Source organism: Trichosurus vulpecula, chromosome 1 (genome assembly GCF_011100635.1).
Source record: "Trichosurus vulpecula isolate mTriVul1 chromosome 1, mTriVul1.pri, whole genome shotgun sequence".
Classification (NCBI taxonomy): Eukaryota; Metazoa; Chordata; class Mammalia; order Diprotodontia; family Phalangeridae; genus Trichosurus; species Trichosurus vulpecula.
Genome location: NC_050573.1, coordinates 467920040 through 467935834, shown reverse-complemented (window position 1 = coordinate 467935834; position 15795 = coordinate 467920040). Strand labels below are relative to the sequence as shown.

Below are 15795 nucleotides of genomic sequence, written 5' to 3'. Positions count from 1 at the left end.
AAACAGCTACCATTCCTTTAAGTCTTTTCTTCCCCAGTTCCTTCAAGTAACTCATAAAACATTAGCTTTATCTAGACACTTACTAGCTTATCAATGTCCTTCTTAAAATGTGGTCCCTAGAACTGAACATGATATTCCAGGTGTGGTCTGATCAAAGCTATCACCTCACCCATTCCAGATACGGTAATCCTTTTTTTTTTAAATGCTACCTTAGACTAATTAGCTTTTTCAACAGCCAGAAATTTTGACTCACATTAAACTTGTAGTTCAGTGAAGCTATAAAACTTTTTCAGATGAATGGCTGTTTTACCACACCACTCCCATCTTGTACTTATCAAATTTACTATTTGAACCCAAGTGTAGGACTCCACACTTTTACAGTTATGGAGAGGATCTGTGATTCCCAGTATGGGCCCTTCCTCCATCATTTCTAATCTCAACTGGTCTATAATTTAGAAAATAATTCCTAGGGAGTTACCTAAGCAGTTGAGAGGCTTAGTCACTTACCAAGGGTTACAAAACTAGTAAATGTTAGAGGTACAACTCAAACCCAGGTCTCTCTGTTTCCAAGGTCAGCACTCTATCTGCTACACCATGCTTCCTTATGTTTTATTTATCCCCGTTAAATTTCATCACACTGTATTTGGCTCAAAGTTCTAGCCTGTTAAGATATTTTTGGATCCTGATCGTCATTCCACTCGCTGGCTTTGTGTTATCTGTCAGTCTGATATGTATGTCATCTCTGTTTTCATTCACAGCACTGATAAAAATTATTAAACAACAGATGGCCAAGAACCAATCCCTGGGGCCCTCCATTTGAGTCCAACCTCCAATTAATACTGACCTTTTAACGACTACTCTTTCATGTCCAGTCATTCAACTAATTCAGAATTGACTTAGCCTTTCTATAGCCCCTACACATCTCTCCATCTTGTGTCATCAAAGTGGCATGAGACACTTTGCCAAATACTTTGCTATAATCTAACTAAACCATAAATGCAATATAGTCTGTTTCTGGTCAAAAAGGGAGATGAAGTTAATTCTGACATAACCGATTCTTGATAAGAGCTGTGCTGGCCCTATGCGATCTTTCCTTCTAGATATTCATTCTCTCTTTACCAGGAATTTTAGTTGTTTGTCCAATTGTTAGCCTATAGTTTGTGGAACCAACTCCATTCTGCTTTTTGAAAATCATGGCATTTGCCCTACTTCAGTATGCTGCCATCTCTTTGGCTATCCATAGTCTATCAAGAACACCAATAGTGGCTTATCAATCACATCTCTTGGTTCTTTTGACTACCTGAGATATAGTTTATCTAGGCCTGGTGATTTGAACTCACCAAATATAGCTAACTGCTCCTTTATTATCTACTTAATTCTCCTGGTTTTGAATTTTCTACTATTTTTTCTCTTTTCCTCTCATCTGAAGATTATTCTTGTCAGGACCACAGAATATCATAACAATAATGATATGAAGGATGGGTTGTAGAAGCAAGAAAGTAAAAACAGAAATAATTCAGAGGCTAATAATACTGGCAAGTATATTACTGGGTGTCCTAGGGTGGTATGAAGGAGAACAAATAAGAAGGGATGGCTAAGAGAAGCGTTTCTGGGTTGGAACTGAAGAAAACAGGTAAAATACTACATATGAGGTGAGGAAGAGACAAGAACCAAAGATAACACCAACTGCGAAGGCCATGGGAGACTGGAAAAAAATGATCATGCCCCAGAAAGAAATAGCAAAGTCCAAAAGAAGTTATCAGAATATTCTACTATATTCTATATCGTTACTGTAAGAGTACATAACTCAAGTACCATCTTCTCTGTGAAATCTTTCCTGATTCTAAAAACAGAGAATAACAATAAAGATAATAGCACCCACATCACAGAGTTGTTAATTAAAAGGATCAAATGAGATAACGCATATAAAGTGCTTTGTAAATCTTAAGGCGGTATTAATATTATTAACCCCTCAGCTGCTAATGTCTTCCTTTCCAAACTACCTTATAGTTAATGACTTTTCATTTGTTTGTATTCTGTGTATGCTTACATATGCACTGTTCTTTCCCATCTGAATGTGTAAGCTCCTTGCCAGTGGGGACTGTGTCATTCTTTGTACTTGGATCCACAGAACCTAGCACAGCTCATGGTAGACTTTCAATAAATGCTTGCTTGCTTATATCAGAAATGCTGGGCAAAGGTCAACAGCTCTACCCCCTACCCTTCCAGTGTTATTAAATGACTCCTTGAAGATAGTATTGACACTTCAAAGTAATTAGGATGACCTGGCTACTGACTGCCAGGCGTATGAGAATTCAAAGGACTTCATTTACCCTAACCCAGCTAGGAGTAAGGACTGGGGTGGGTAAGGTTATGGTAGGATGGATCATTGGGAAGGGGGCACTGGGAGAAGAAATGTTTTAAATGAAAGCTGAAAATGTGCCGATTAGCCCCTGAGAACTACTGGCAGTCTCACAAACTGATAATTCTACCTCTTCTATTTCCTTAGCCCCAAGGAGAAAGAAGCCACAGCAACAAACAGTTCCAGCAGATGGCGGCAGCAGCTCAGCAACGAAGCAGTAAACGGCAGCTTCAGAAGTGGAATGGAGGTACAGGAATGGGAACCCTCCCTCTCCTGGAAGCAGGGGTCCTCTGGGAAATGTCCCCTTTCCCAATAGCATGGAAGTCTGTGGGAGGCTGCCTGTTTTCATTACCAAGAGGTTCAAAGTAATTCTATTGTTTGATTTTCTGGTAACTGAACTTTTGTTCTTTCCAAAGAAACGCTTTGCTATTTGATTTAGGGTTCCTGCCTGGTCTGATTGAAGGCTGACGCTCTACTTCCATAATTATAATCACTGAAAAGGTCCTGGGATGGCCAGGAGTGCCAGAAAGGTATAGGATCCATACCATGTTACCATATCGGTCTGTCACAAAACACAACAGAATGAAAGCACGATGACACTTACTAGATGGGTGGCCCTGTGAGAAAGGCACTCGATCCCTCTAGTATTCCTTTTTCTCATATGCAAAATGCAAATAGTATTAGTAGCACTACCTACCCATTATAAGTGAAGAATTTTCATTGTAAACCTTCAAATGCTGTATCAAGTGTGGTCTGTTATTAGCAGGGATACATTTATCTTCTCTACCCAGTTCCTTGGCACAAACCCACTCCTTAAAACCACAGATTTAAAGCTTGAAGGGATTCTAGAGATTAGTCCTATCCCCTCTTTCCTTTACAGATAAAGAAATTAAAACTCAAATAAATTAAGTCTCTAGGATAAATTGAGCCAGATTAAAACCCAAGACGTGTGACTCTAAACCCTATGCTCTTTCTACTGTGGATCACAGGATTTAGAGTTAGGAGAAACTTCAAAACAATCTTTCTAATGCCATTCTTTTTTCAAATGAGGAAACTAAGGCCCAGAAACTTCTCAAGGTCATTCACATAGGAAGTAGGAGAGCCAACTTTTGACCTCGAGTCTTCTGATCCAATGTTATATATGATATGCTGCTGACTTCCACTCTCTAGTCCTATTGTGAGGAAATTGCCATGTAACATAAAAAATGGCTTTTTTTTCCCAAAACATGCTTAATACAATGTATTTAATGCTTAAATATAAGTATAGTGAAAAGCATATTGAAGTCAAAAGAGTGGAGTTTGAATCCTAGCTCTGCCACTTATGTGCCTACAGGCAAGTCACTTAACTTCTCAAGTAGGTCTCAGCTCCTCATCTGTAAAATGGAGGAGGGGAAAGGGGGAGGTATGGCTCCATGCCCTCTGAGGTCCCTTTTCCACTCTAGGCTTGTGAACCTATAACCTCTTGGCTTCCTGTTCTAGATCTATGGTCCAATGGCCTAATGATCCTAAGTCTATGGCAAGAACCCAGATTTGTTAAGGGGAAAAAAATTCTCTTCTCAATCCTCCTCTACCATCTTTTCCCTTCTCTTTCTGCAAGGGACCTTATTTCATCCACCACTGAAGAAATGGAGGCCATCTTTGTAATTTCACATTTCGTTTCAACATCACAACCCATTCCCTTCCTCTCTCCCTCTCCCTCTCTCTCTTTCTCCTCTTTTCCCCAATTTCAGAAGATGAACCGGACCTTCTTGCTAAAGCCAATCCCTCTATTTGGGGTCTTGATCCCCTCCCCTCCCATGTCCTCCAGCAGCTCATCCCTAATCTCTCCCTAATTTTCAACCTCTACACCCTGGTTCCTCCTTTTTTGCTCTCAGATCTTTCCCATCCATATAAAATACCCCTTCATTTGAGCCCTCAGGCTACATAATTTTATATATGTCGTTCCTTTCAGACAAATGCCTAGAAAAAGTAGTCTACATTTGTTGCTTCTACTTCCTCATCTCCCACTCACTTCTCATCCTGTTGCAATCTGGCTTCTGCCCTCAATACTAAACTGAAACTATTCTTTCCAAGGTCACCAATGAGCAACATTGCTAAACCCAATGACTGTTTCTCATCCAGCGTAGCAAGTGACACTGTTGACCACTCCCCTTCTGAATATTATGTCTCCTTTGGATTTCTGCAATACTCCTCTCTCGTGACTCTCTTACTATGTAACTGACCCATTCTTCTCACTGCCCTTTGCAGAATGATCATCCAAATTCAACCCCCCATGCTTAGGTGTGCTGAAGAACTTTGTCACAGGCCCTCTCCTTCTTTTCTTTCTTTGTTGGGGGGCAGAGGTCTTCACCTTTGTGTGTGTGTGTCATGTACTCTTTTAACAATCTAGTGAGGCCTATGGACCCTTTCTGAAAAAGTGTTTTAAAGGCATAAAATAAAATACAAAAAATCATATAAGAAACCAATTATATTGAAATAGTTATCAAAATATAAAAAAAAGTCCACGGACTCTTGAGTTAAGAACCTTTGGGATACTTTGGATACTCTTTATGTTAGTCATCTCATCAGTTCCCATAGATCTGACTATGCAGCATGCAAATGATTCTCAAATCTACATGTATCTGTTTCTCATCTCTCTCCTCAGAGATCTCCCCACCCCCACTCTGCCTTCTGCGCTCAGCTTGGATATCTCAGAGTTACCTCTAAAACCACTTCTCTTCTTAACTTCTTATTTTGTCAAGGGAACCACAATTCTTCCTGTCATCTGGGTTCACAACCTAGGAGTTACACTCAACTCTTCAGTCTCACTCACCTCCCATTTCTAAGACTTTGCCAAGTCTTGTCAACTCCAATTCTTCAAGGTCCCTGACATCTATCCCCTTCTCTTTCTACTCATGCCACAATCATTCTAATTCAAGCCCTTTATAACCTCTCCCCTGGACTACTGAATTAGCCTCCTAAGTACTCTTTCTATTTTCAGTCTCTCTCATCCAATCCATTTTCCACGCAATGGTGTAACGGGCATTCATAAAATATGGGTCTAATTCTGTCACTCTCCTGCTCAAGAGGTTTCAGAGGATAAAATGGATTTAGGATAAAAATGCAAACCCCTTAATTTGGTGCCTAAAGTCCTTCCAAATCTAGCTGTAGCCTATCTTTCCAGGCTATATTATATATTTCCAGACAACAACCTTCCACCAAATACTCTATACTTCATTCAGCTGGCATCCTTGGCCATTCCCTATGTACAGGGCATTCTGTCTTGCACCCCCATGCCTTGATACAGGTTGTACTGCATCTCTGGAATGCTGTTACTTCTCCCCTCTGCTTCTGAGAATCCCCAACTCCCTCCAAGGCTAAGCCCAAATGCCACCTCCTTGAAGAACCCTGTCCTGATTCTCCCAGTTATTAGTACCACATCATCAATGAAACCATATCCAGTCTAGTTCCTCCCTTTATACGGCACCTGAATTCAAACACCCTTTATCTCAGTATGAGGTTCACATAGCTGTGTTCTGATTGCTAGTGCTATAATTAACTTTTCTACCTGTTACCTGACGTAAGCTGCTGGCAGTGCTCCCTTTGCAGGTTGTACCCATTTCCCAGTCAGTGTAGCCCAAAGAGTTGAACTGGTCTGGCACTGATGCACTGTAGGAGTATCCTGGTGTTTGAACAACTCTGGCTGTGTCGGGGAATGATAAGAGGCAGATCGGCGGAGTAGAAAGTAGGCCTCAAAGTCAAGGAGATGTGGTCAAGGCCCACAATGGGCGTGGCGCTAGGCAAGACACTTAACATCTCAGGGTCCCAGGTAACCCCCTAAGACATTAAGTTCTAACACAGCTGCTGATCTACATCGATACAGGGAGGTTTTCTGACCTAGCATTCTCTAAGCCAACTTCACAGGTCCAGTCCAATTAAAAGAAAAAATCTCCATAATTGGTTCTTTATTAGGAAACGATGCACTTCCTCTACACTATATGTATTAAGACCTGGAAGAATGCTAAGAGCACTACTCCTTTGGCTCAAGAGAAGAATTGTATCTAATGTAGTAAATTATTTAATCAGTCAAATTTCTCCAATATATAAATTACCATCTGGGAGAAAGTGAGGCCCCTCTGGGACTAATGAAGGCTCCACTTAATAAGGGGCTGTTTCAATGTATATGTTGATTGATTATAGAATATCTGATGAGTAACTCACAGCTTTGAGTAAGATGAGGTGTCAGAACATATATAGTGGCTTCAAAGCATGAAGCCACTTTGAGAAGTTTATATCTAACTCCTTATGCAACGAGAACATATGGTTGAATAGTTCATATACTCCAATGAATCTGTGATTTCATCATTGTGGGTACTCTCCAATGGAGCCACAGTCCGTCCATGCCTTCTCATTCTAGGTAACACCCTTTCCCCCATAAATGCCACCAGTGTGCTGGGGGTTTTATTCTAGATATTTTATGTGACTACCAAAGAAGCATGCGAGCTAACCCTAATCCACCTGCTATCCTGTGCTCTTACGACATGACCAGCCCACCTCCTTTTCTGGTTGTATAATTCTTAAACCACCTGTTCTGTGAAGTTTGGATTCAGTCAAAGGGCTACACTTGAGGACCTAGAGGGTCTCTGGGGCCAAAGGTTCCCCACTCTTGTTAAACTATCTTTTACACAACTTGTTCCTTACAATTCATCACTGGTAGTAAGTTTCAGTCTATTTATGCCTAACACACACCTGTCTTGTGACCTTTAGCATCCCAAGCAATTTTGCTTCTTCAGAGGTCATGGTATTCCATGATTTGCAGTCACATGGCATCACCAGAAGAATTCAGTTTTATATGGATTTATGTTGTCCTTATATAAAGGCAGCTGAGTAGACTGCTAGCATTGGACCCAGGAAGACAAGTTCAAATCCAACCTCAGACACTTACTAGTTACATAACCCCAGACAAGTCACTTGATCTCAGTTTGCCTCAGTTTCCTCAACTGTAAAATGGGGATAATAATAGCACCTACCACTCAGGGTTGTTATGAGGATCAAAGGGACTCAATGGTCACTGGACAAGGATCCCATACCTGGAGAACCAACAGTTAGGTTTATATACCGAGTCCTTTTCTACCACTCTGATACTGTATTTGATGAAGGGAAAGAGGGCTGTGCAGGACTAGGGACTATTCCACACTATTCCTCATTTCACACGTTACACCATGACCAAAGAATTCATCGCCTTGTGGGCAATCACCTCCTGGCGATAAGCCTTTCTGCACTCATTTAGAATGACTGTCAGCCAGCAGGCACAGCCAGTCACTGGAACATGCCTTTCCTGCGTGGCAGAGCCTGCCAGAGCTTGTGCTGTGTTAGCAAAGCCTTCAAAAAACCAGGATGACCTACATGCCATAATGAGGCACAGAGGTAGGACCTTAGTGGTGCATAAATAATTCATCCTGTTTCAATTAGTAAATAAAATCCAGCTCTACAGCACTACGGTAAAGGGAGAAAGCTGAGCTTTTCTTCAAAACTTTCTATGAGAAAGTTACACTAACTAAATTCCTCCCCCAAATCTCACCATAGACAGATGACCTTGAGTTCATAGAGACTATTCCAGAGAGTCTGACAAGTCCTACTGAAATGGGAAAGTCTGCAGCACGGGCCCAGGGATGGACTGTATTGTCTCGTACAAGGGCCAGATTAGCTAAGTTTGGAGAAGTTCAATGTCAGATTGGCAGCAAAGTAATGAGTTTTTTGGTCACAGAAACTCTCAAAGACCATCTCCTAATTCATAGAAGGGTTCTGATTTGCATCAGGAAAGGAAATCCCCACAAATCATTAAAATAATGAAGAAATAAAACATTATACACTGTTTTTGATTTCTATTCACAATTTACACTTCCTTTCTTCCCAATTAAAATTTTCTTAAACGAAATTTTGAAGCAAAGTATTCAAAATCTGAAACATAATAATCCAGAATTCTAAGCAAAGTCCTTAAGCAAGATGCTTTAATTCACATTATGTATCACATTATGTATCTTCTAGGGCTGTTTATTCAACAAACCGGTACTAAGCAAGTTATTCACTCTACTAATGGCACTTCTGCTTGTCTAATCCGAATCTATTGAGAGCGCTCCATAGCTCCATCACCCTCCATAACCCATCGTAACCTGGCCCCTTCTAATCCTTCTAGCCTTCTTACGCCTTACCCCCTTCCATTTACTCTATAATTCAGTGACTCTGGCTTCCCTATTGTTCCTTGTACAACACATTCCATCTCTCCCCTCTGCATTTTCACTGGCTACCTCCCATGCCTAGGATTCTCTCCCTCCTCATCTCTGCCTCCTGGCTTCTTTCAAGTCTCAGCTAAAATCTTCCCCTGGTTTACCTTCTTAATGCTAGTGCTTTCCTCCTGACATAAGCTCCAATTTATCCTGTATACATCTTTTTGCACATAGTTTGTATTTTATCTCCCTCCATTAAATTGCGAGCTCCTTGAGGGCAGAACCTGCTTTTGCTTGTCTTTGTATGTTCTTAGCACAGTGCCAGGGCACACAGCAGATGCTTAATAAATGTTAGTTGACTTGAATCCACTCATTTCCATCCCAATAATTCTATAATTTCCTTGTTCCTTATAGACATATGTGCTGCTATTATTCTTTCTTTAACGAACCAATTTCAGTGTTAGATTTTTGTGAATATTCATGCATGTATGTAGGTTATACACAAACAACAGAAGGAGGGAAAGGTGACCTAATTTCTAGCATCAACAGTTTTAGAACTGTTGCATACACATAAACAATGATACTCTTTCCCCTAATGTATCCAAAATAAATTCAACATATGTTCCCAGTTAGAAATTCTCAAGTACAGAACTGGATCAAAAAGGCTTCCCACTGATTGCTCTTAGGAACATGATTAGCTTCAGTCTGAAAGGAGAAAAGCATATTTTAGCTCCATGGGTGAGCAGAAAGTTAAAGATATAAACAGTCTTCCTTGTTTTAGAAAGTTAGTTTTAATATTATTTCAAATCTTAAACTTTCCATTTAAACTAATTTAGATGCGTCATCTTGCCATGCTATACCCTTGCTGGTAAAATAAATTAGGCAAAATTTCTGCTTCTTCGGATGTTAGGTGCATCTAAGAGTTGAAAAGAAAGGGAACCAAGGAAAAGGTGATGGAGTGCTAGTGTTGGTATATGAAATGAACTTGAAAAAGGCAGTATGGAGGAGAGAGTATCAAAAATTAAGAAAATTATTACCAAAATTTAAGGGTATTCCTGTCCAAATGTAAACTAATTTTGGAGGGGAAGCAATTTGGGTTAAGTGACTTGCCCAAGGTCACATAGCTAGTAAGTGTTTGAGGCTGGACTTGAACCCAGGTTCTCCTAAGTCCAGGGTCAGTGCTCTATCCATGGGGCCATCTAGCTGACCCTAGCCTAATCTTTAAAGTATGCTTGAAAATTCCTCAGTTACTTAGTAGAATGACCAGCTAAGTGTTGAGATGGCAAACTAGCAAAATACCTTACATACGCTTGGTAAATTTATATTTCTAAAGTGAAAAATGGAGAAGAGTTCTTTGTGTTCTTTTGTATTTTATAAACATCCCAATACATCAAAGATCTTTGATTTTATTGGTACGGGAATTCCCTCCAACAGAGATCAGAACTCATAATTTATCAAGTGAGGCTTAGGCAATTGCATTAAGCTAAGAGAAATTAATTGACAAAGCTTGTCCCAGAGGTGGAATTGGAACCCAGATATTTCTAACTTCTAACAGAGTGTTCCATCCACCTATTTTTTTTCCCTTTACATCTCCTACTTAAAACCTTGTAGGTCAGGGTTTCGAGGCCCTGCTTTCATGGTCTGCATTCATAGTGAAATAAAAAACAAGTGAACTTTTGCCCTTCTGGCTATGAGCTCACCTTGATCTTTGTTAAATACTGCTGATCATATAATAAGTTCCGCCTATTCAGTAGAAAACAGGATATTTTATTCACTACTACTGTTTCACCACCAGTGTGATTTTACAGGCAAATAAATCTGTTTGGAATCAAGAAGCTTGCTTGAATTGAATGGATTTTTTTTTCCTTTGTGGCACAATGACCTGCTTTCTCTTTATAGAATCCACTTCAAATAATAACCCAGAAGCGGAAGAAAGGGAAGTATATGAACTGTCAAAGTGAACAAGACTACTGGGAAGGGCAACATGCAAGCTTCACATTCAAAAGTTTTAGAAACACTGAGTAGCTGGAGCCATTCTGAGAAGATACCTGAATAAATGAAGTGCAGAATGTCTGATAAGCAAGAACAGAAGAGAGAGTCTTTAACAATGACTCTTACTGGTGGGTTGCACGGTGGGCCTTGGCTAGCAACTGGAAACGTCGTCTCACTGTTCACAGCAAAGAGATCTTGGGCAGTGCGTATCACGGTGGAGTCCTGAATGTCTGCAGGACTCTTCACATTAAACAGCAGCATGAAGACATTGCTTACAGAACAAAGGACGATCTTATGGGCTTCTACAACTTCCTTTAGATCTTCAGTATAAAATACCACATCCACACACTGGCAGCAGAACAACAGGTTGTGTAAGTCAGAGTTATAGTGTGATGCTTCACCCTTTAAGACAGGCATTTTTTCTATTAAAAAAGAGAGAATAGAAAAATAACAACCCTTGTATAGCTCTATCAAAACTTAAGGTTCTTTTAGTGTTTTTTTGTTTGTTTGTTTTTGAGATAAGATTTAGAATAATGAGGGACCTTAGAAACAATCTCATCTAACCTCCTTACTTTATAAGAGGGGAAACTAAGGCTCAGACAAGTCACTGAGTTGCCCAAGAACCCACAGGTAAGAACCAGAGCTGAGTTTCCAACCAAAACATCTGTTTCCAAATCTAGTGCTCTTTCCTTTAGAGATAGGCAACAATTTAATTATATTTTAAAGAATTATAGAATTTTATAACATATACATGAGTGATTTTTTCCTTTTTATATATTCAAAAGTTTTATTTTCACTTATAGAGCAATTGGAAAATATGCACACATATATAGAATAAAACCCACATTATGGTTTTATAAAACATAATTTCTTAAGCTCTTTATTTCAGGAGTTACCAGTCTTTGCTTTGGGGAATACAGTCAGCAAACTCTCCCACTCTTCTCTGAAGCAGTTCTCTTGGGAAGAACTAAAGTTATGCATTCCTATATAAACTTGCAATGGCTTTCCTATCCTTCAAACCATCAGTCAGAGAATTAATTAGGCTCAATCTTATGAAAAGAAAAATAAGATTTTACTTTATTTCTGAAAGGTTGCAGAAACTTTTCCTAACAAAATTACATAATCTGTAAATGGTTAATCTAGGGACTATCAGCAGTATAGAAACATTTATGCCTGAATTTCAAATCAGAGTAAGGATATCTGAAGTTAAAGAACTGTAATTTAGGGTACTCCCACCTGTCATAAACATGAAAACAATTCTGAGCAAATGCTTGTAATAGTTGACGGAACATCTTTAGAACCGAATTATTTACATACTTATTTATTAGCAAGTTTCAAAGCTATTCCATCCAATTTAATAAGTGACAACCATTTTTCGAGCATTATGCTTATATGAGCTATAAAGATCACCTGGTTGTTCAAGCTGAGGTGGCCTAACTCCATGACACTTGCTGCTTTTTTTTCTTTTCTTCATTTTTTCAGATGACTTTTGATTCAAGGTTTGAATCATAAAATACTCCAACTATATATAACATGAAAGCAGTAAGTAAAACACAAAAATCACTAACGTTATGTATTAATTAATGTAATAATTACATATTAATGTAATTAATTAATAATTACATTAGCATTGACAGAATAGCCTATATTTCTATGGATATAGATCTATAGCCATAATAATTTTAATAGTTCAAAATAGCTGGTGAAATATAAGAGGGTCCATCAGGGGAATTCCCTGAGCAATTTAATGAAGTCTCTGGTCAATCTGATGAGGTTACAGAGTGCGAGTCTTTGTCTGGAGTCAAGAAAACACCTCCCCAGACAAGCACAGTGTCACTTTGTTCAGAGAGAAGACAGCTTCTAATTGATTTTCAGTGACTAACGCTGTCTGCAAGATGACTGACTCCATACTCAGGAGTATGGATTCTATGTGGAAGAATCACCACTCTCTGTGGTCTATAAAAATGAAGTTGCAAATCCAGCTAAAACCTTTTCATGATTTCCCTGTTTAGAAGACAGACCAGCCCACAACAGAAAAGACTGGGATACCAGGGAAAGAACAGTTTGTGTACATTCACAGTCTCCTAACTAATAACAGTAGACCTCTGTTACACTGCTTTGGGAAAGGAGTTATATGTGGTTTTCTGAGCACAGGTTAGAGACCTGAGAACGGACCTTTCCCATCCAAGAGATGGTGCCTGGCAGAAGCAGGCATGTGCTCACCCATTTGACCCCAGAGGCATTCCTGAGTAGCATTTTCCTTAAGAGAAAAAGAAAAGAATTGACCACATGATCTCCAGGGCTGGGAAGTGAAGGAGACCTGTCACTTGGGGAAGCAAAGGACCTCAACCTCAATCCTTCCCTGATATTATAAACAAGTTATTCAGACAATGCCACCCTGATGGTATAACGATTACGTATCTAGCAAGCTCAATGTATGCTCCCCTTCTGGGGGTGTCGAAGCTGTCAGTGGGTTAACAGTGGGATTAAAGAGAGACTAACTGGAATGTTAGAACTACTTCTGAGTACTCTATGTTTTTGCAGTACCTACTCCTTGTAGTCTTTTGAGTGCCTTATGAGTTTTATGTATCTGTGAATCCTTTACATCGTTTGAATTTTCTGTGAGTTGAAAAACAGGTTGTCCTACATTTACCTTGAGTGCTTATTTGAGCAATGAGGACCCTGTTGCTAGCAATTTGAGAAATAAACACAAACTATAACTAAACCTGTACAGGGAGATTTACCGGTGTAAACTGAGGGCTGGGGGCAAGGGGTGATGACTCATCATTTTTGGGCAAGCCTTTATTCAGGAGTGCCAGGGCAAAGGGGAGATAGTGGAGGCTGGATATGTAACAGAAGCATATTTGCTTGTCAACCCCTTGATCAACCACCTTTATAACAGTAGTAATTATCTCTGGTCTTCAAGAATTCATTATATATGTAAGTGAGCTTTCTCCCTATTTATTGTATGAGAAAAAAGAAACAATACTTGAAGATATAGTGGAGGGAAACTGACTAAGATAACCCTTATAAACTGATTTTTGCACAGCTCATTTGATCCAATCACAGAAAATAAGGGGAGGGATAGGTAAGAGAGACTACAAAGTATTAACAACCTAAAGTACAAATAAAGATTTTTTTTTTGAAACTTTGTTACCCCTTTACAGAGTGTTAAGAAATACTCATTTATTGAATTAGAAAGCAGTTTGCCATTGGCTAGATGAAGAACCATCCTACTCTTTTTTTTTTTTTGCTTTTTGGTAGGGCAATTGGGGTTAAGTGACTTGCCCAAGGTCACACAGCTAGTACATGTATCAAGTGTCTGAGGTGGACTTGAACCCAGGTCCTCCTGACTCCAGGACCGGTGCTGTGTTCACTGAACCACCTAGCTGCCCTCATCCTACTCTTAATGGTCTTTACAGAACAAGCTTCCTAGTTCTGCAGCAGTTAAGAAAGGAGCTCTGCACAGTGTAATTCCTGAAAGCAGAGGAGAATTAGTTCTAGCAGACAGGAGTCAAGCCAAGAGAGGGGTAGGTCCAGAAGGCCTAGATGAGCAGCACCCTGTCAAAAAGAGATGTATCCACAGTGGAGCAACATGAGAAAACCAGGAAAAAGGAAAAGACATTGGGGCCTTGCAGTGCCAGAGGAGTGAGTTGTCTTAGTTACATGTATTCCTTTTTATGTGTATATCACTACCAGTAAATTCTATATATGTACCTACTCTTCCCATAGACACTACATACATATGCCTTTATCTATACACATATATACATTGGAGAGTGTCCTCTATGTTTAAGGTGGGAATGTTTTATAGCTACTGAACCTTCTTTACCATCTCGGTAAAATGCCTTTGTCTTGAACTAATTATCCCAATAGGCTGACTATTAAAGGGTAGTGTACTGGTGGGGGCTCATGGTTCATAATTTTAACAGTACAGATCCACAGAACACCCTGAACCCAAGATAGTTACTCCATAGAGACCCAATCTGCAACCTGTGAGTGCTAACTTGGAGGGATACCCAAATATTATAAAAAGAAAAAATGTAAGATGGCAATAGAATATGGATATAAGAATTAAGCATAGCAAGTACTTTTCTCTAAAATGTATTTCAAGTATAAATCACACAAAATAGACTATGATTTGTCAAAACATAATTAAACAAATTACTCATACAAGAAAGAATTGTTTATTCTCTTCAATAGCCCATAAAGCTAAAACCTATAATTGTGTGACTAGTAATAATTTTCTCAGTATTCTAGTCACAGGAGGAAGTACTGTGGTAAGTCAGAAACTGATATAATTACCAGATGTCTGAAGATGGTCAAGATAATGATCTATTCCATAATAACTAACCCTTTGCTAAGAATATGGCTTGTTACAATTTTGGAAGAAATTTCCAAAGCCAGTCATATGGCCCTCACTCCTCCTCCTGACACATACCCTTCAATTTCTCAAATACCTTCAAGAGTATCTGTTCCAACTTCTGAATTCTGGATTAGTGCTAAAATGCTTTTATAATATTTATAAATAGCTCTAAATTCTATCCCTTCCCAACCATTAAAATTCCTGTTCATGCTTCTATTATTTCCTATTAACCCGCTATCAAGGATCTCATGATTTCTCACTCTTTTTTAGAGAGAAAGCTAAGATCTGTACCTCTAATCTCATTGATACAAGAAACTGCTGGATGACCCATCTATCGACACAGGCTGGCAACATTTCTGCAATTTATATTCTTAAAGAGCTGCCTAAAATTCGTAGAGGTTAAGAAACTTGCACAAGGTCAAACAACCAGTATGCGTTGAAGGCAGAACTTAAACTTGGGTCTTTGTTGTTCCAAGACTGGCACTTTATTCACTATACCATGCTGCTTCTTGTTCTTTTTTTCTTTTTCTTTTTTGGAGGCAATAGAAGTTAAGTGACTTGCCCAGAGTCACACAGCTAGTAAGTGTCCAAGGCTGGATTTGAACTTGAGTCCTCCTAACTTTAGGGCTAGTGTTCTATCTACTGTGCCATCTAGCTGCCCCTCTTTTTAAAATTTTTTTTAAATTAATTTTTTTTTATTTTCAAAAAAAGATTAGCCTTCTCTTACTCCTCCTTCCTTCCCTCATGAGCTCTTCAAGTTCTTGACCTGGGTTTAGGTCTGAACAAGAATAGACTCCTGCTGGACCCTGCCTCTGTAAGCAAGTGGGAAAAGTTCTGTGGGCTCAGAAAGGCAGAACTGTAGATTCTTT

The 15795-nt window shown here is 39.3% G+C and overlaps 1 protein-coding gene across 3 annotated transcripts in view; it reads right to left on the bottom strand.

Moving 5' to 3' along the window:
• Window positions 1–15795, bottom strand: part of RHOBTB3 (Rho related BTB domain containing 3) — a 75478-nt gene that overhangs the window by 38891 nt on the left and 20792 nt on the right. For all 3 annotated transcript variants that reach the window (XM_036767600.1, XM_036767609.1, XM_036767617.1), the window contains exons 5-6: window positions 11971–12082; window positions 10617–10982 (exon numbers count right to left, since the gene is read on the bottom strand). In XM_036767600.1, coding sequence (XP_036623495.1) covers window positions 10617–10982; window positions 11971–12082 — 478 coding nt within the window. The remainder of the gene's footprint in view (window positions 1–10616; window positions 10983–11970; window positions 12083–15795) is intronic.